The sequence below is a fragment of the Theobroma umbraticum genome, unplaced genomic scaffold (assembly GCF_002168275.2).
Source record: "Theobroma umbraticum cultivar Fairchild unplaced genomic scaffold, ASM216827v3 scaffold_67.0, whole genome shotgun sequence".
NCBI lineage: Eukaryota > Viridiplantae > Streptophyta > Magnoliopsida > Malvales > Malvaceae > Theobroma > Theobroma umbraticum.
Genome location: NW_018397262.1, coordinates 3,826,632 through 3,846,635, shown reverse-complemented (window position 1 = coordinate 3,846,635; position 20,004 = coordinate 3,826,632). Strand labels below are relative to the sequence as shown.

Below are 20,004 nucleotides of genomic sequence, written 5' to 3'. Positions count from 1 at the left end.
CAAGCAAATCTCAGTCAACACAAAAGTCAAAGTTACCTGAATCAAATTGTGCAATGTCAGATATTAAGAAAATGAGCTGGCTTATATGAATAAAAGTAGTTAAAAAGTTCCAATTGAATATATTATACCATTAAATAAATTTAATTTTGATTATTATTTTTAATGAAGTTATAATGTTAAAAAATTTTAAAACATAAAGTTTATAAATTTTGAATTTCAATGTCATAAATCTCATATCAATAAGGGATATAATGAGTCTTGAATTTATAAATAAAGATTTTTTTTTATCCCTAATAGATATGTTTTTGGCATTGGAAATATGAGTTCATATCATGTAATATCAAATTTTACTTAAATCTTCATTAATATGAGTGAAGGGATTTAATAGCTACAAAGAAGAGTAGCAACCAAGTAAAGTATTATAAGGTAATTAGAATACTTTTCATATTCAAGTTTTCCTTACTTATTGATTGCTTTGCTTGCACAACAAATAAGCTTAGTTTTTAAAATATTTATTTTTATATCGTTTACTTTTCTTGCACTTTAAAGAAGTCTAGATTATAATACTTTCTTATTTAATTTACTTACATTATAAGTGAGTTTAAGATGGACTATCTTTATACATAGTCTCTTTATGTTTCATTGTAAAACTGAATAAGGTTTTTTCTGATTCTATTATTTTCAAACATTATAAAATTGAGCAAAGTTTTTTTTTTTTCACAACATTCTTCTATGTTATTTTATTTTTTATGGTATCAAAATAGATTCATAACCTAACTCTTTTTTTTTTCAACCATGACGTTGATTTGGTTATGGTAGAGTGATGTGCTTTCCCTTTGATTTATTTTTTGTTAGTAGCTTTGACATCGTACGTGAATTATTCTCTATTGGTAGCTTCGACGCCATATGTAATTTATTTTTTACCGTTTACTTCAACGCCTTACTTGATTGTTATATTGCCGATTAACCACTAGACGATGATTCTAATATTTTCCAAGGATGATTTGATAGCAAAACTCAATGCCAATTTTAGAAATTTCCAATCTTAGATCTAGAGCAATGTGATGATAAAATCATGGCTCATCAACTCACTTTTTGAGGAGTTACAAAAGATGTTGCGCATGCGGATACTACAATCAAAATATGGTTGATTTAGATGGGTGATTTACTCAGGGAATTGTGCCCCAAATATATGAATTGAAGCAATCCATTGTCTTACTAGAATGGATGCATCCAAAGTTATAAGTGTTCCTGAGACAGTCAACAAGAAACTACATCAAATGAACTCATAAAACTACAAAGGTAAAAAATCAACCGAGCTCATTGACAACAAGCATAAGGTCAACATTGATTGAGGGTTTCCAAACACCCACACACTTGTAGATCCAAGCTACACCAGTAGGGAGCACCTAAACGAGCCTTATAGCACAGACATGGAACGACAATCTTGGCATGCCAACCCAACGTGTCAAAATCACGCACAACTAGTAAAAGCGTGAAAGGACTGCATACCTTAGTGTTGACGCATGTGCAAAAGCACGCATAGGGCGTACACACCAAGATCCCTACGCTCAAAGCGCACGTGGACACAACTTGCCAGACAGCAGGTTGCGCACATCACAGCCTTGTGACCAAGGGAGCTATGTGCAACATAGTCCCATATACTTGGAACGTGCACCTACGACACACCTAAAAGGTGTGAACATGGCACCACACGAGAAGAAAAAGTGCATAGACAATGCACACCCAAGAGTCCCACACCAGTGGGCCATGCACACCTAGCCTGCACCTCAAGAGGCCATGCACACAATGGATGCTACCTAGACAGCTTTTCACAGGAGTGCCACAACCTCAAGACCTCGAACTCATGAGCCTCGCACAAAGGGTCTTGACTAAGAGACTCGTACACTTGAAGGCCTTGTATGAAAAAGACGCACCTTAGTGGCCAAATTTGTTATCAAGAAGTCTATATGAAGATTCCTCAAAGCTTTGCCAAATAGAGGGAGTTGCGTGTTTGTCATCTTCGTAAGTCTTTTAATGGGCTGTGTCAGGCTTTTTGCAAATGTTAAGATTTCTTGACTAAAATAGTATTTGGATACCAATTTTCACATTAAGGATCTTGGTAAACTCAAATATTTTTTGAGAATTGATGTGGCAAATTATTCATGTTACAAATCGTCTTCCTCACCCATGAATCAACAACATAAACTTGATCTTGATTTAAAACAACTTTTGATGATCTCAAATAATATAATTGTCTCATTAGTAGATTATTTTATCTCATGATCATACATCTAGATATTAGTTACACAATGCACAGACAGAGCGCAGCAGCAGCTTGCACACGTCCAAATAATATAAGTGTCCGAAACAACCACACTTTGATGCTGTCATATGAATTCTTTGATACCTTAAAATTGCGCTCGGACAAGGCACCTAGTTGAAAGCAATTTCAAACTTTGTTGGGCAAGTTAGGCATTTCCAATCTTCATGCTCTAACTTGAATGGGAGTAAAGGAGAATTAACTTAGAATATGGGACACATATGTAAGAGTGGGACACATATGTAAGAGAGCCTTACGCATATGGTACACATGGACAGACACGCACAAGACATCCTGCATGAAGGGATCCAATGGCTATTAAGAAGAATAACAACCAAGTAAAATATTCTAAAGTAATTAGAATACTTTTTATATTTAAGTTTTCCTTATTTATTGATTATTTTGCTTGTACAACAAGTAAACTTAATTTTTAAGATATTTATTTTTATATTATTTATTTTTCTAGCACTCCAAAGAAGTCTAAGATTATAATACTTTCTTTTTCAATTTACTTGCTTTACAAATAGGTTTAAGATGAACTATCTGTATAAATAATCTCTTTATATTTCATTCTAAAACTGAAAGAAGGTTTTTTTGATTTCATTATTTTGAAACATTAAAAAATTGAGCAGAGTTTTTTTTATTATATTCTTTTGAGTTCTTTTTTATATATAATAATTTAATTAAACGTACAAAAATATAAGAATATATTTAAATTTTTCTAAATAATTTAAAAGTACTTTTAAATATTATGTCAAATTTTAATTTCATATGATATTTAAAAAATAAAGATCAATATTCAAATTATTTTTTAAAAAAAGCTAATAAAAACAAATGGTAGTGAAAATAAGAAAGAGCTGAAAAATGACTAAACTAGTTATAAAAATGAAAAATAGAGTAACGTGGATGAGATTGACAACTAGATAGATCAAACTTGAAGCTAGGAGTATACACCCGTGGTTCAGGTGCATGTGCCAGCTCATCCCTTTGTCGGAAAGTGGACTTATCCAAAAATATCGTTTTGAAGACTTATAAAAACTGAGCACATGCCAAAATAAAAGAGCCAAGAAAGAAGAAAGCTTTGAAAATGAAATGCTACCTAGACCCAGTGGGACTACTTTATTATTCACTTGGCAATAATTGTTTGTCAATATATAGTTTATTGCTTCAGGCTTTTGTTAATAGATATCTATGGACACAGTTAAACAGCTAATCCAATTTAACAAATTTTCATTCATTAAAACTTACTGCAAAATTACAAAGCTGATTAAGAAGGATGACAAAGACAAGAAACAAAGCTTATTACATTGGATGTTGACCTTGACATCAAAAGATGGAAGTTTTGTGGGGACGGGGGACTCTCTAATCTTTCACATTTTTTTCCGAAGCGTGTGGCAATGTTGACAGAACAAACTCTAACGAGAAAAAGAAAAGAATTTAGAGAGAGAGAGAGAGAGAGAGAGAGAGAGTTTGATTGGAGAGAGAAAAAAGTTTTCTGAGATAAACGCTTGGTTTTTGGTTTGGTGTTGTTTGGTCTGTATTTCTGTACCATTTTGATCTTTTCGTCTGTAAGAGAGTTATATCTTTGATGTTTGTTTCTATTCTAACCGATACCTTCACGGTCTGCAGAGATGCAGCTGGCATCGCCGGTAATAAATCTTCTCTTCTTTAATCTGATTCTTTGTTATTTTGTTATCTACTCTTTCTTTCTTGTAAAATTGATTTTCTTGTACATTTTTTTTTGTTAGAGACTGATATTGTTTTTATTTTTTGATTGGATTAAGAAAGACCCTTTAGTCCATTCTTGAAGATTTTTGAAGTTTGAGGGATGATCATGAGTCTTACTGGGAATTGGGTCTTGTTTAAAGTTGCAGAAAATATTGATATTGTTCTTGGGAGTGCTAAAAATTTTATCTTTTTTATGCAGAATTTATTCTTCAAATTCTAACTTCCTTCTGTTTAGTCAAAAAAGTGTTACTTCTTTGTTGGGTATCAGTTTATTTTGGGGGAACTCGTATTGATTTCTGGAAATTAGGGAGTAATATGGAGTTGAGAAAGAGATATTCCTTGGTTGTCATTTTCAGTTTGTTAAAGCTTTCAAACTTTTAATTAACTTTCATTGGCTTTCCATCAAAGAATCCTGTTTTCATTTGAAATTATTTAATCTTTTCTCCATTTAGAGCAGGAATTCATTAGATTCTAGCTTTGTTTACTACATATAGAAACCTCTCAGCTAAAACATGGAAAGCAATATTTTCTAAAGAATGAAACTGCAATTGTTATTTGATCAATGTTTAGAAGAATACCCTAGCATTCCCTCTATGCTTTTGATCCTTTGCTATGTGAGGACGCCTATTGGTAAAAGGAAAACATTTTTGTTAAGGGTACTTAAATGTGACTTCTTGGAGCAGAAAACATCAATTCTATTTAGTATTATATTAAATTTTTTGTAATCTTACCATTTAATTTCTATGTCTAACTTCTAACGGAAATGGAAGCATCTTCAAAGATTGATATCTATCGTTTGTAGCTTAACTTAGAGTTTAAAATTGAGCTGCAATGATCTTTCAGAGGCATCAACACAAAATATTGCTTGCACTTGTGATAGTTTGTTATTGTTCCACGTTAAGACTCTATGTTCTGAATGGCATACTGCCCCCTCCACCTCTGGCTAGCTTGCTTTACTTGCACTAATGATACCTTTGTATCAAGTTTGTTGATGAAATATAGTATAATTGCATATTATAGATTTAGGGGCTGTTTGCTTTATGTATAAAAATTTCTGATTGCAAAAATCATTTAAAACAACTCCATCTGATCTTGATCATTGTTTATTGCAGGGAATATCTTTGCTTTTGGGCTGTTTGTGTCACCCATGTATGTTCCACTCCTATGTATTTTATTTCAGGTTGTAAGAAATTGTAATCAGAATGAATATATTGTTATATCTTGTGCTCTGATTATTTTGTTATTGCTTTTCCTTTAAATTTTCAGACCCACATTTAGGAGAATTATCAGAAACCAGTCAACAGAGCAGTTTTCAGGATTGCCTTATGTATATGCCCTCTTGAACTGCATGATATGCACGTGGTATGGCACGCCCTTAATATCTCATGACAATGTACTGGTTATGACGGTCAATTCAATTGGTGCAGTTTTTCAGATAGCCTACATTATCCTCTTCACTGTATATGCTGATAAAGAGAAAAAGGTTACTTGTTCTTTCTAACTTATGTGCAATTTTGTTATTGTTAATTTCTTTTCCTAAGAGCAGTCTTTTTCACTCTGCACTGTCATGCATATTCATTTGTTATGTTGATGTCAGATGAGGATGCTTGGATTGCTACTGGGAGTTTTTGGCCTCCTTGCAATCATAGTTGCTGGGAGCATGCAAATAGTTGATAGAGAAGCACGGTGGATCTTTGTTGGGTTATTGAGTTGTGGTTCTCTCATATCAATGTTTGCTTCCCCATTGTTTATAATTGTAAGTTGAGCAAAAGCACTAATACTGCTTTTCTCTACGTTAAATGTTATCTAAAATTGCTTAAAGTTTTAATTAAATGTTGTCTGACTTGATCTTTGTCTTCAGAATTTGGTAATTCAAACAAAGAGTGTTGAATACATGCCATTTTATCTCTCCCTCTCTACATTCTTGATGAGCACCTCATTCTTCCTATATGGCATCTTTAACTTCGATGCCTTTATTTATGTAAGCTTCCTCTTAACATTCATAACACCTTGTTTTCTATATAAAAGTTATCTATCCATGTGTTAATATTGCCTCTATTTTTCAGGTTCCAAATGGAATAGGAACTATCTTGGGGATTGTACAACTAGCGTTGTACTTCTACTATAAAAGAAAATCTGTGGAAGATTCCAGAGAACCGCTAATAGTGTCACATGCGTAATTGTTGCTTTCTCTACGAAAGGTAATTGCTTATGTGTTTTGTTTCTATGTTGAGAGGATTTCTCGATGATGTGCAGGCAGAAAGTTTTGATGCTGAGGGTGTATAGTGATGGAAATCCTGATGTATTATTTCATTTGGTTTATTGTTTGAAAAATGTTCCAATTCTTTCTCTAAATAAAGGGTGTTGGCACTTTCATTAGTAACAGACGGGTCATCAAGGCTTGTCTGCTTACGTGAGTGAACTAAAAAGTGATTGCAGTTTGAGATTGACTGGACTAGAGATTGCTACTGTTTTTGCACATAACTACTTTTGAGCATGATTAAAAGTAGGTCAAATTATCTCAAGCAAAGAGTTATATGAATTGCTAAAATTGTGCATACTTGAATCCATATGAATGACTCTCTTTATAAGTATGGAGATCATTTCAGCATATGGCTGTTAGTAGATTTACAAGTATAAATTCTGAATTCAAATTGTCTATAAAAAATGGTTCAAAATTTTGTTGTTACTAGATAGTATGGAGGACCAGAAGACATTTTAGGCTGTCAGACGTGCTTGCATCACGTAATTGTTTGCACTATGTCAGCCTCACTTTCTGTCTTTAACCTCAGTAAACACAGGGCTCTATTGTTTTAAATTTCTTTCTGGTTTCTAGTTAGCATTTTATTTTCTTTTTTTTTTTTGTTTAATTCTCATGTCATTGTTGCCCTTGTTGATTTGCTACCACTCGCAGGGAGGGTTTTGGAGGTTACATTTTAAGTTGTTATTAAAACCGCTGTTAGGGAGAGTATACAATCAATGTTTCATGGGTTATAGCCTGCGGTTTTTATGTTGTGATGAGACTTGAATGAAGTCCATGCAGAGCTCGAATTATTACGGTGAATGTTTTGAGTTAATGAGTTCTAAAAAGCTAGAAATTTGAACCGAGAAGAATTCTCATAAGTTCTGCATAAATTATGTTATTCTGTTAAAGGTTTTCTGTTGATGAAGCTGAAAACAAATGTATGAAAGAAATTAGCATGTTAAGGCAAATACTTGTGTCTTCAAAGTTCATCTAGAAAAAATTAGTGGACTTTTAATGCTTTTGGCTATTGAGGGTGTCATTGGTTAAGATAGGACGAATTCCGGGCAATCATGTTGTTCTCAGCTTAGTCTTTGTTTCAGTTGTCATAATAAGAATTGCTTGGTAATTTCATCTTTAGAAGTTAGAGTCTAATGGCAAAATGGATATCGCCGGAAGTAACTGCTGCGGCTAAAATCTTCAGCTGCTATAGGTAGGACATTCGGAAACTCTGTAAAGATATCGATGTCGATACATGATACTAGTAGATGGATTTTTCGTCTTGGTTTAAAGTGACGGATTCAAATGGTTAGAAATACTGGTTTTGGTAATCATAAACAGGATGCCATTGGTATCTGGAGTTGCTTTCAACTGTAAGCAGAGAAGCAAATAATTTATATGTGGCCTTTTATAGTCTATTAGATTTGATCATAGAGACCGATGACGGGTTTGACTGGAGTGAAGCTGCTGATTATGAACTCAAGTATTAGTAGGCTAAATCATGTGGAAAGATTTTCTTTTAGCCTGAGCAACTGTGACTGAATAACTACTTAAAGATGAAATAGCTCTATTAGATACTAATATATGAGATGCAAGAGGACATGGGACAATTTGTACATAAGTGGAGAAGCTCAATCACATTCCTGAAAACCCTGTTTCTTGTTACAACTGGTTTACAAAGAAAAATTAGAGCAGGTCCCTCAGAGTTGTTCTCACTGCTGCAGTGGTTTTCTCCTGCAAAAGATAACCAATGCCATGTTAGCTAAGAGATGAGCTTCCAAGTCCTGGAATTTTCTGGTATGTGAGTCGAGAAGTGCATTTGCTACTTAAATGCATTAAATCCTGTTCATGGTGGAAACATTGTGTTAAAAAGGGTTTTTGGCTATGGAAGTGCTGATCACCTGGAGAGTATCTTGCTGGTCAGAACCTCCCTTGACAGAATGATCAAGCAACTGGCCTCTTTCATCGTACAAAATGAGTCCGCTAAACCGTGGGAGCTCACATTTCTCCCCCATAAGTATCGGCCGTTGCCATACCGGTGAGTCTGAGTTATGGCTTCGCCACCCTGCACATGAGTCATACCCTTCCAAGCCAAGCAACGGTGGTGGCCTCTCCTCCCAACCGAAGCTCCTCTCCCCCCACCTATTAGCTCCGCTCCACATCACCGATCCCATCAACACCCTCTTAGCCGAGACCCAGTTGCAACTAGGCTCACACCATTTTGCTTGCACCGCTCCATCTGCCACCCCGTCCCGGTCCACCATTCGCTTCTTTTGGGCCTTTCTTTTCTTCTTGAGGACCGTCGCAGCACAAAGCCCTACAACAGCGGAGGCGGCACAGGCTAAGAGGAGGACAGCTTCTTGGGTTGTCAGCTTCCATTTCTCCTCCAAATCCCACAAAGCTTCCATGGATTCTCGGTAAAAAACACAAAAGTTGAATTGAGGTGAAACATAGTTGTATATATGATGAAAAGATATTAATTTGAGGGAAGTGGAATGGGCGTGAGCTTCACATGAGGGCCACCGCCGGTTGGGCCCTGAAGGCCATGGCCTGCTGCTAATTCACCTTGTGTGTTTAGCCGTTGGAAACATATCCCACCGTTTCAGAGCAATAAAGGCAATTCACGAGACATGCAAGGTTGGAATGATGAGGTTTTTTTTATTATTATTCCCTTTCTATATAAACAAAAAAAAAAGTAAGAAATTAACGAGGTTATTTGAATAAAGGTACAATGTTGTTTGGACACCGTTGTAACTTATAAGCTCCATTGAAGTCCATTCAAATTGTTAAATTTGGGCTTAAAAAAAGCCCAACGAGGTGGGTCAAGACTTGGGCAAACTTGATACAATATAAACCCAAGTTAAATAGTTTGAAGTCAAATAAGGGACCCAATTTGTTCATTGAGTCTTTTTTTTTTTTTTTATCATCATACTCGAAGAACTTTAATTTAAATAAATTATTATTATTTTATTATATTTAATTAAATTTTTATATTTTTATTTTATATTAAATAAGTCATTTTAAATCATGGTAGAGTAATTTTGATTAGTTAAAATGTCATATATCATTTTATATATCTATGATGTTGATGTGACATTAATGTAAAGAGTGAAAAATACTCTATAATTATGTTATATCATATCACATTAATATGTCTTATTATCATCAATTATAACATATGACATACCATTATTTATTATAACATGTTAACATACAATGTTAATGCCACGTGGTATAGAATGATAAGTAAAGTTTTGACTAAGTTAACTATTAGTCATAAGAGCTTATATGCCTCAAAATAAGAATATAAAGATTTATTTGATTCAAAATAAAAGTGTAGAGACTTAATTAAATGTGATAAAAATAAAGACGTATTTGAATTTTTTTAAATAATTTGAAGATTTTGTTAGGTATTGTGCTTTTTTTTTAGAAAAGCAATGGGTTATATAAAACTTAAATAAAATAGTTGGGACTATTAAGAGAAATTCTCTAAATTAGAGTGCAAATTCAAAAAGTCACTTGAATAAAATAGTTGATAAATTATTTTGTCATGAGTCCATATTTAGAATCCAAAAAATTAAATTTATTAAGTAGAATAAGACTTTTACTTATAAACTCAAGATTTTTCAATCTTTATTTATATGTGATATATAATATTCTATCTCATGTAATTATGTAATGTTTTCGTGACTTTTTCAATCATAAAGTAAAAGAATTCATTTTGGCTGAAGCTTACTTTGACCCTAACATTACTTTGGTAAGTTGTGATATTAATTGATAAGTGGTATAAAGTTCTTTTTTCATATATTTTAAAAAGGCATAATATTAAAAAAAATTAAACTATTTAAGAAAATTTAATTAAATTTTTTTATTGTGTTTAATCAAACTTTTATATTTTTATTGTAGATTGAATAAGTTTTTATGATTAATGATTGATTAATTATCATTAATTAAAATATTTATTATCATTTTATACTCATATGATACTAATGTGAAAGGTGAAAAATGTGATATGATCATGTCATTATACTATTTTATCATCTATTATGATATATCAATATATCACATTAATACCACATCAATTTCACGTAGCATAATATAAAAAGTGACATTTTAATTAAGTAAATTATTAGTTATAAAAATTAATTTATCTCATAATAAAAATATAAAGATTTATTTGATTCAAAATAAAAATATAAAAACTTAATTGAATACAATTAAATTATAAATGCTTGTTGATTTTTTAAAAATAATTTAGAAATTTTTTTAAATATTATGTTTTTTAAAAATTAAATTAGGACTTATTGAAATAAATTAACAGACAGAGCCTCTACGTTACTTACCCAAATATATTGTTTGGGTTTTAGCATTCATATGCTAATTAGAAAATAACTTATTAAGGAAAATTTTTCTGTATAAAATATTTTACAAGCAAATTTAATATTTGTATTATTTAAATAAATTATCAAAAACATTTTTTATTATAAAAAATATTTTTTACAATCACTAATGAAGTTATTTGGGATTAAAATGATAAATAAGAGCTATTACTAAACAATGGTGTCGTTTGATTTTTACATTAAAAATAAAAATAAAAATAAAAAATTAATAATAATATTTTTAAAAATATTTAATCACATATTATGATGAAAGTAATTTTATTTTTTTAAAAAAATTTCATCTCATTATTTTTTTTATCATAATATGAGTAAAATATCAATATTAATTAATTATGTAAAATATTTAAAATTTATATCTTTAAATATGTATTCATTAAAAGATGATTAATGAAATATTTTTATTATAATTATTAATAAAATTTATTTAATTTATAAATAAAAATATTAATTACATTGAATGAATTTATTAAAAATTATTTTTAAATTGTAATAATATTAAATAATTTAAATATTAATATTTTAAATTAAAACTTTTTTAAAATTAAATATTAATTTTTTATATTTTAAAGTAAATATTAATATTTATCAAATTTATATGAATACATTTAATAAAATATTTTATATAATCAATAAATATTTCTTTTATTAATCTGTGAAATATTTTATCTTTCAAATAAAGTATTTGAAAACGTTTTTCAATATAATCGAACCATTGGAATTCTAATGGAATTCAGCCTTTCTTCGTAGCTAATAAATTACTGCTCGAACGATGTAATAAATTAATCAATCAATTTAATTTTGATAAATCCCAAGTCATAGGGTTTTCGAGGGAAAAAATAGAAGGGAAATTCTCAATTTCTTGAGAACTTTCTCTCGACTTTCACCCCTCTCTTTCAAATCAATTCCTCGAGAATTGTTAAAATTTCAAGGTAAGCAATTTTGTTAGTGTTTTTATTATTTACCTGACAAATTCGTTTTCCTGCTTATGAAAAAGCCTAGTGTTTGTTTCCCGAGAAAGTGATTGTCTCGCTCTTCGCTGAAATTTCTTCGTCACTAAACGGCCAGCTTTAGGGTTTATATTGAAAGTTTTTACTATAATGCATATATATAGATTTTTTTTTACTCTTTAGTTTTCCCGGTAATGAAACCACCCATTATGTTTAGGTTTTAGAGTTGCAATCTACTTTAACACTGTAGAAAGTGCCCGCCTTTTAGTTTCATAATTTGTTAGTTAAGTTTCAATTTATTTTTTGACTAATTGATTTTAATGATATAATTTTTATCAGGTTTATCTATTGGAACTCTTTCACATTGATTTTAAGGAAGGATAGCTAATTTAGTTATGTCTGGGAGGAATCGAGGGCCTCCGACTCTTCCAATGAAAGGGCCTCCTCATGGCGGACTATTGCATCCGGTACATGAACCGCCATTTGCTAGAGGTCTAGGACCAATGCCGCCACACCCTGCTTTACTTGAGGAAATAAGAGAAACCCAATTCGGGTTGGGTCCTAGAGGCCTCCCTCCTCACCCTGCAATCTTTGAAGAGCGTCTTGCAGCTCAACTTCAAGAAATTCAAGGCCTTCTTGCAGATAATCAGAGGCTGGCAGCGACTCATGTTGCATTAAAGCAGGAACTGGAGGCTGCCCAGCATGAGTTGCAGCGGATGGCTTGTTATGTGGATTCGTTGAGGGTGGAGAAGGATGTTCAGATGAGGGAGATGTATGAGAAGTCGGTTCAATTGGAGGTTGATCTTCGTGGGGCGGAGGCTATGCGAGCTGAGCTTGTTAAGGTTAATGCTGATATTAAGCAGCTTAATGCTGTGAGGCAGGATCTTACGGGTCAGGTTCAGGTTATGAGTCAAGATTTGGCTAGAATTATGACCGAATTGCAACAGGCACCTGCTTTGAAGGCAGAGATTGAGAATGTGAAACAGGAACTCCAACGTGCAAGGTGAGAATTTGCAATTTTTTTAATTTCCTTTTCAAATTCTTTTTGTAAGAGAGTTCTCATGGAAATGAACAATAGTTGTAAGTATGAAATAAAAGTTTATGCTTGGATCTTTTATCTGCCTTTGTTAAATTGTTCTATGGACTTTGGTTTTCTGATGATTTTTGTGTGTCTTTCTTGACCTTTAGAGCTGCCATCGAGTATGAGAAGAAAGGATATGCAGAGAATTACGAACATGGCCAGGTGATGGAGAAAAAATTGATCTCAATGGCTCGGGAGTTGGAAAAGCTTCGTGCAGAGATTGCTAATGCAGAGAAGAGAACTCGTGCCACTGGTGGTAGTAATCCTGGTATGCAAGCCCTTTGTTGAGATATTTTACGTAGCTTTATTTTTCCTGCATAGAGAATTTTATTTCTGCCGCTTACATGTCAATGTTTCATGTACTGCTCTTTCCTGTATGCTATTCTTATGATATGATCTTTGGTTGCAAGTTTAAGTTTTTACGCTGAAGTTGGGTTGGTTTTTGCTCAATCTGTCTTTTCCTTTAATCTTCTTAATGCTAATTGTTATTGGTTTGAAGTGCTGTGACAATGTCATTTTACTTACGGTCTAGTTAGTTGTTTGATTACTTCAACTAGCGACTCTTATTATTTGAGTAGTGATGATTCCTTAAAGCTTATGAGGCTGACCAATTGGTATGGAGCTTGATTTTTCTGTCTATGTAACAGACTGACTAGTTGTTTTCCCTTGTTTATGAATTAAATTTTTGTCCAAAATTTGCAGCAGTTGCTGGTTATAATCCAAATTATGGAAATCCTGAAGCTGGATATACTGGAACTTATCCTGTCAACTATGGCATGAATCCTGTAAGTTGTGTTGTTTTATGTATGTTCTCAACAGTGTTTGGCATCTGGGCTTAAATTATGTGTATGGACTGGCATCGGAACTTTCTGTGCAAGTTGTTTATGTATGGATTTTTTTCTCTTAAAAATGATTAGTTATTTAGTTTTTCCCCTTGTATTTCAGGTTCAAGGTGGTGTGGATGGTTACCCTCAGTATGGACCTGCTGCTGGTTCCTGGGGTGCATATGACATGCAGAGAGCTCAAGGACATCGCTAGAGTGATTTTTCAAATCATGCTAATATGATAATTTCTGGTACTTCTGGGCAACTTATCAGTTCTCTAGGTGTGGGTTTAAACTATTATATCATGATAGAAGTTCTGGAATTTGTACCTAAAAACATTGACAGTTCATATTAGCTTGAAGTTGCAGTATGCTCTTGTCTTCATGATATTATCATGCAAGTATTTTCTCAGTTCATTTATGATCAAGTATTTCAATTTGCGAATGTGCTTTTCATAGATATTTTTATGAAGTTTGAATGTCACAAATTCATTATGTGAAGAAAGATCTGACCTGGCCATGCCTTTTTGAGGCTAGATGTTTGGTTTTGAAGACTAGGAATAATTCAATTCCTATGATCCAAGCATATATGATGCTGCGGTTGCTTTTGCCTCTTCAATATCTAGGAATGTGGGGTTCAATTGAACTTATGCTGTTTTTTTGCAGAAATGCTTCTTGCTCTCCTATCTCTGACACAATTTAGCAACATATCAAATTTGGCAAGTCTTCTTGCTTGTAATTGTTATGTTTTCTTGTGGACCTCTTCCATTTAGGATTACTAGTACATCTGTGCTGACCTTCTTTCTGGTTCATTTGTGAGTTGTCTTTCCATTTGTTTCTGCCGCAGTCTGGCATCCTTGCAATGCTTATGCTCTTTTGGTTCATTAAGTTTTCCTGGAGTTCCTTAAAAAAGTTACATGGATTGTGCAAACAGCCAACTGGTTTTAGTTTCTATCTAACTGTATTAGGGAGAGTAATCATCATTGCTTTCTATTTTTAGCTCCTTAGCCTATTCTACTTTTAAGTTAAGGTGATGCATGCTCTAAATGCCTTTAATTGAAGAAAAAAGATTTAAGGAAAAGAAAATATGAAGAATAGATTTGGAGCTTATTTGTTGACCTTTTTTGATCCATCTCTAGTTAATATTGAGTCTGTTTTTCTTTTCAAAAAAATGTTGAGTCTGTTTTGATGTTTTCCTTGGGTTTTTTGTCATTGATTTAGTTTATTTAAGTTCTTTATAGCTTTTCTAAGTTGAGGTGAGTTTACTAAATTCCACATAGGCACACCTTCTGGTGTTGGTCCAAGAATTTCAGTTCGAGTATGATTATATTTCTGGATCTTCATTTATTGTTTCTATTTGGCTTTCTGTGTATTAGTAAAAGTCCTTAAAATTTGTTCTATAGTTTGGACCTTAATTTTGTGTAATCTTTCAGTTTAACTCAGAATAATAGAAGAATATTCTAGCAACTTTTGCCTGCAATTAAGATGTGATTGCCAGTTTTGTTGCATCTTGTCCATTTGTTTCCTGACACTAGCCTTAAGTCAGACCTTGACAAGATTGTACCATTGGATCTATGTCTAAACTCTAGATTCCCAATTTTATGTAAGATTGATGCTAAACTTTAAGATTTGCACTGAGCAGGAGCACAATGTTGCTCCCAGTTTACAATATGCACTTTGCTTTGGCACTCTCTTATCTTATGATTATTTTTTAATTTGCCTTTATCTATAATTTTATGGGATCAATGAGGGGTGTGTCATGAAATCAATGTCAAGATAAGATCTGTTCTCTTAGCTGGCAGATCATAAGCCTTTCCTCACTCTATCTTGCATAGATTTATATTTGATGTTTACCCATAGAAATGATTGAGGGGCATGTATTATTTAGACAGTAGCTGACACCTGGTGTTCATCATAAATGTCAGAGCAAGTAGACTTTTTTACTAATTTTATCTGGTTTCCACTGGCCTCTCTTTAGTATTTATTTTTACAAAGTCTGTAATCAAGGATACGAGAGCACTTCATCATGGTTTGCATCCAGTGTTTTTTTGGGATTATTGCCACCTATATCACAGTTTTGGAAAGGAGAGTAGGATTGTTGGCTGCCCTCTGTTGCTTGGACCAAATATGTCTGACTTGCTTCTCTTATCATCTAGAAGGTTGGTTATATCAACTATTTTATTGTACAGCCTATACCATGTTTTTGCCCCAAGCTATTGCCGGAAATTCAGGAATGATGTTCTCTACGATTTGCATGAGGTTGTATGAACACTGCAGCCCAAGTGCAAAGAAAGGCTAACTGCTGTTGTATAACAAATAAGTAACATACATAGTTTTATATTTTCATTCTTTTGTGTTAGTCTAGGAAATATAAGTAACATTCTAGTTGTACTTCCTAATCTTTGTCTTCCGTTAAGTTGAATGTTTATTTCAACTTTATGGAATTGTTTATGAATATACTTCTGGAATTTGAAGGTATTATGGAATCACTAAGTCAAATAAGGTTTTCTTGAATACATGGAGGTGGTATAATTGTAAATCTTATGGCTGGGGTACTTTAATATTTTATATCTTACCTGTTCGAACCAGGACCCAGATCAGAGGATCAGAGATTCTGTTTTCACAAGGTGAACAAAAGACCCAGATTGCCTTAAACTTAGTGACATGGGATAAGACTGGTTATAGGGTTTTTGGATTGAGTGATGGCATTTAAGTAGGGTCGGGCAATAAAGCAGGTAATGAAGTAATTTAGCTCATATTATGGCCTATGTAAACTTTATCAGACATTGAAATCTGTAGTGTATGTCTGCCTTTGGATAGGAATATGCCATTATATGATTGAAGGGCAATGTGTTTTGGGATTTCTTAATGTGTACTTAATATCTACAATAATGGTTTCTATCCTCTGTATCCTATAGTATTTAAACTTTCTTGATCTGAGTTTGTGCATAATTACAATGGCTTTCCTCTTGATTTAAAAACCTTGGGTTGCTTGCATGCATCCATTGGTACTACCGTTATTGTCACAGCTGCTGCTTCTCTTCTTCATCGTTAAAAGTAAATTTCTGGTGTCTGTGTATATATCATTATTACATTTTCTCCATAATTTATGTACTCACATTTTCATAGGGTTAAACATCAAAGAGCCTAGTTGTCGATCAAATGTTCTCTTACTAACAAATTTTCCTTTTACTAGTCTGTGTTCTTCCCTTTTCTTTTCTCCTTTAGGCTGTATTGTTCGTTTGGGTCTTAGAGCAATGAGTCTTAGATAAGTATTTGGCTAGTCTTTTAAGTTATAATCTTGTTGCTTCAGTGAATACCAGTCTGTTTTTTCTAAAGTAATTATATATGAATTTTGGTTCAGCCCTGACCAGTCTTGAGATAAGCTTTAAGCTATTTCTTGGTTTTAAGAGCTAACTGGGGGCTTGGTGGTCCCAGGAAGATTTTAGGTAGTTGTTTTACATCAGCATGCAATCCTTAGATTTGAGTTTTGTAACTCAGATCTTATGCTTACCGGATACCATTTTGTGTGCTTGTAAATTCTAGTCTACTCTCCCTCCCTTGCTCTGTTCCTCTCTTTCTACTGTTACTAGTACTGCTACAAGGAGATGGATTTGTGCTGATTACTCATCCCTAATAGGAGTCCATTTTCATGTTACCTGCTGTAAATCATTGTCTTAGTTGCTGTGGGGCCTGTTAAGTTACTGAAATGCAGCCAGTTAAACAGTGGGAGCAAATTATTGAGAATAGAAGAGTTTGTTATGGGTTGGAAGTATCTCCTCAATGTCTTTATTGTGTGAAAATGGGATCAGGAGAAACCCTTAACTTCTTTAAGGGATTTCCATCCATGTCTTGTTTCATTTGGGAAACAGCAAGTAAGTGCTGGAAGAAGCTTATTCATTGCATGAGGTATGCGACACATTGCCAAGACATTGTCAACAAAGATGATGCTGGATGAGTTTGCTGGTCAAGTAAGTGACATAAATTTCTGAGAAAATCACCTTCTTTTCATTTTTTGCTTTCCGTTGTTGGTTGTGCGTTGTGCTCGTAGTACAAGGATTTTCATTCTCTTCCTCATTTAGATGGGTAGTTTGCCAGAAGTTTATTATTAGTAACAATTTTGTATGTGTTGCAATCCATGGTTGAGTAGTGCCTTGTGACATTCCTTTATTGTTGTATGTTTATGTGTGACTTAATACTGAGAAAGTACAATGTGTGAACTGTGGTGATGGTTTCACACTTGTTCTATGGAGCTATTTGGAATATGTCATATGCTTTGTATAGTCTCTTTGCAGTACGTTTATGAGTGGATAGCTATTAATGAGTGGATGATGCTTCAGTTCATTTAGTTTCTTATGTAGTTATGTAGCAGGCTTGGTTTGTTCTTCTTGAATGTAAGTTTTATCGACAATTGCCCATTTGTGCTCAGAAGCAAAGAGTTCTGGAAACATAATTGAAGAGACAACTTGATGAAGGTATTAGTGGTGAAGAGTCAAGGAATTAAGTTGTTATGCATCATGTAGAAGCAAGGAACAGTACAAGTAATACTGCAAAGAAAGTATAGGCTATGTTTTCAGGTTGAGCTCTTGGTGTTATATTGCAGGTCTATTATGAAGAAATACAAGTGGCTACTAGTGTCTGCCATCCTACAGAGTTTAAGAATTGTAGAAAAGCTAAAGCTATACCTTAAATTGAACTGTTTTTATTTTTTTATCTTGCACTAGCTCCTTTCCTGGATTCAGAACTTTACACTTCTATGTTGGATTTTTGCTAGATTTATTTCCAGCAGATCAGAGTGCAAAAGCATTCTTATCTGAAAAGTGCATATATCATTTTGGCCTGTCTTTTCTATGTGCTGCCATAAATTTTTCTGAGGTGCAAGTGTGAGCATGTGATAACATCTGCATTATCCTGGGGCTGCTGTTCTGGCATCTGATTCTGCCCTCATTGCCAGATCTAGTTATATGCAATTATGTTATATGTTATTGTTCTATCCGCTATCAAAACTTACATGGTTGCTTTGTGATCTTCATTGGTAGTCTTCAGTCACATATTGTAAATTAACTGTTTATTTTTGTATTAGATTAGCGGCTTGAGGAAATAAAATGTGGTGCTATCTATCTTGATAGTTATTATCTCTTTCCTTTCTTCCTCCCCCGCTTCTTTTTATCACATCCCTCTCCCTACTTATTCAACTATTACTTGTTGTATTCTTTTTATTTTATCTTCCTTTTTTTTCTTTTTAAATTTTTAACTATTTATGCTTATGCATGTTGTGGTACCTTATGTGAGCTATTTAAAATCTGATTTGACCTTTCTATATTTCCATTTCAGGTTTACGAACTTGCAACCTGCAAATTTTCTGGTTCAGTGATTATTCAATGATGTCTGAGTTACATGAGGTATGTTAGCACAATAGATATTTCATTGTTTTGCATAGTTGATATCATTCAGAGGATTTAGAGGCTAATTATATTCGTAATTATTTTGAAAGATTCATCCCCCAGTAGCAAAACCAGGTTGGCTATTCATAGAAGGCAACATAGATGGTGTCCCTCCTTGAATAGCTTTTCTTATAACAAATAACCTACAATAATAATCAGTACAGTCGGCTGGACTCTTATTTGGATTTAGATTTCTGAATAGGGCTATGCATCCCTGAAATTATTAATTGCGGTTTTCTAAACAAATCTGCACATGGTTAAGTACCTGAAAGCCTCCCAAGGTTAAGCTATCTAATGTTTAGTAATACATGATGAATTTAGCTGCCTTAAATGCTAAAATACCAAATTGATGCAGAACAAATGGCTTGCTGATGCAGGATTTATAAATCTCAGTGATGTATATGACTACAATATTTTGGTATTTGAAGTTTAGGGTTGAAGAAATTTATAGTTATTATTGATATATAGATTGGAGTTATGCTTGATGCTCTAGGGCTGTTTATGAAAAAAAGTCAATTGTTAAGATTGCAGGCTGCAGCCCTGAGCCTTGCAGATGCTACATTAGCTGAAAGGCTATAAATACAAAAGTAGGAAAGAAAAGACACCTAGAATTTCAGAAGTTGTTAGGCATGTCCTTGCATCCAGATAGAAACAGTTATCTTATCTAAAATTGCTTCTGTCTCTCCCTTATGGGACAAAAGTTGTGGTAGCTAGAATAGATTTCCTTGCATACTAGAAGGAAATAAAAGAGTTTCTCCATCGGGAATTAGTGTTCCTCATTGAAAGTGTGACCAACGATCAAATGATTAGGCAAATCAAGTAAATAATATTAGGTACAAGTTTTCAAATTAGGGAAAATGGCTTAATCCAATAGTATGTAATTCCTAAAGCAAATTTTGGCAAACCTTCAAAATGTATGCTAACCACCATAATCTCTAGCCCTACTATGTATATGAAACTAGTTTGTACCTACAAGCCAGAGTAATTGCCTTGTTTTTCCTTCCGGCACATCTCAT

General features: G+C 33.2%; 3 protein-coding genes across 6 annotated transcripts in view; 2 read left to right on the top strand and 1 right to left on the bottom strand.

Moving 5' to 3' along the window:
• Window positions 1-3,666: 3,666 nt before the first annotated feature.
• SWEET2 (Nodulin MtN3 family protein) lies at window positions 3,667-7,693 on the top strand. Of its 2 annotated transcripts, XM_021432532.2 has the most exons (7): window positions 3,667-3,972; window positions 5,164-5,200; window positions 5,318-5,534; window positions 5,649-5,807; window positions 5,913-6,032; window positions 6,118-6,252; window positions 6,966-7,693. In XM_021432532.2, exons 1-6 carry the CDS (start codon window positions 3,912-3,914, stop codon window positions 6,229-6,231), a joined length of 708 nt encoding a protein of 235 aa, XP_021288207.1. In that variant the 5' UTR covers window positions 3,667-3,911; the 3' UTR covers window positions 6,232-6,252; window positions 6,966-7,693. The 2 variants fall into 2 exon arrangements, with proteins under 2 accessions (XP_021288207.1, XP_021288206.1); XM_021432531.2 differs by lacking the exon at window positions 6,966-7,693 and having other exon boundaries at window positions 3,669-3,972; window positions 6,118-6,495.
• A 150-nt stretch (window positions 7,694-7,843) lies between these two features.
• LOC110419467 (uncharacterized) lies at window positions 7,844-9,205 on the bottom strand. The gene is made up of 2 exons (XM_021432533.2): window positions 8,195-9,205; window positions 7,844-8,027 (listed from the first exon to the last, which is right to left on the bottom strand). The coding sequence occupies exons 1-2, from the start codon at window positions 8,699-8,701 to the stop codon at window positions 7,980-7,982; spliced, it is 555 nt and encodes a 184-aa protein (XP_021288208.1). The 5' UTR covers window positions 8,702-9,205; the 3' UTR covers window positions 7,844-7,979.
• Window positions 9,206-11,371: 2,166 nt separating this feature from the next.
• LOC110419243 (structural maintenance of chromosomes domain protein) overlaps window positions 11,372-20,004 on the top strand; it is a 12,948-nt gene continuing 4,315 nt past the window's right edge. Inside the window, exons 1-6 of one of the 3 annotated variants that reach the window (XR_002445449.2) lie at window positions 11,373-11,622; window positions 11,980-12,643; window positions 12,829-12,989; window positions 13,424-13,506; window positions 13,667-13,796; window positions 18,879-18,946. Coding sequence is in view for 2 of the 3 variants with exons in the window: in XM_021432219.2 (XP_021287894.1) it covers window positions 12,036-12,643; window positions 12,829-12,989; window positions 13,424-13,506; window positions 13,667-13,759 (945 nt within the window). In the remaining variant the exon portion in view is untranslated. Of the gene's footprint in view, window positions 11,623-11,979; window positions 12,644-12,828; window positions 12,990-13,423; window positions 13,507-13,666; window positions 13,990-18,878; window positions 18,947-20,004 lie in introns of those variants that run through there. The other 2 variants (XM_021432220.2, XM_021432219.2) reach the window with 2 other exon arrangements.

Excerpts from the sequence above, each read along its gene's own strand:
- SWEET2 (XM_021432532.2), top strand. The coding sequence starts at position 3,912 with ATGTTTGTTTCTATTCTAACCGATACCTTCACGGTCTGCAGAGATGCA. Across the intron at positions 3,973-5,163 it reads AGATGCAGCTGGCATCGCCG|GGAATATCTTTGCTTTTGGG; the intron begins GTAATAAATCTT and ends TGTTTATTGCAG. Across the intron at positions 5,808-5,912 it reads CTTCCCCATTGTTTATAATT|AATTTGGTAATTCAAACAAA; the intron begins GTAAGTTGAGCA and ends CTTTGTCTTCAG.
- LOC110419467 (XM_021432533.2), bottom strand. The coding sequence starts at position 8,701 with ATGGAAGCTTTGTGGGATTTGGAGGAGAAATGGAAGCTGACAACCCAA. Across the intron at positions 8,028-8,194 it reads ACCAGCAAGATACTCTCCAG|GAGAAAACCACTGCAGCAGT; the intron begins GTGATCAGCACT and ends TATCTTTTGCAG.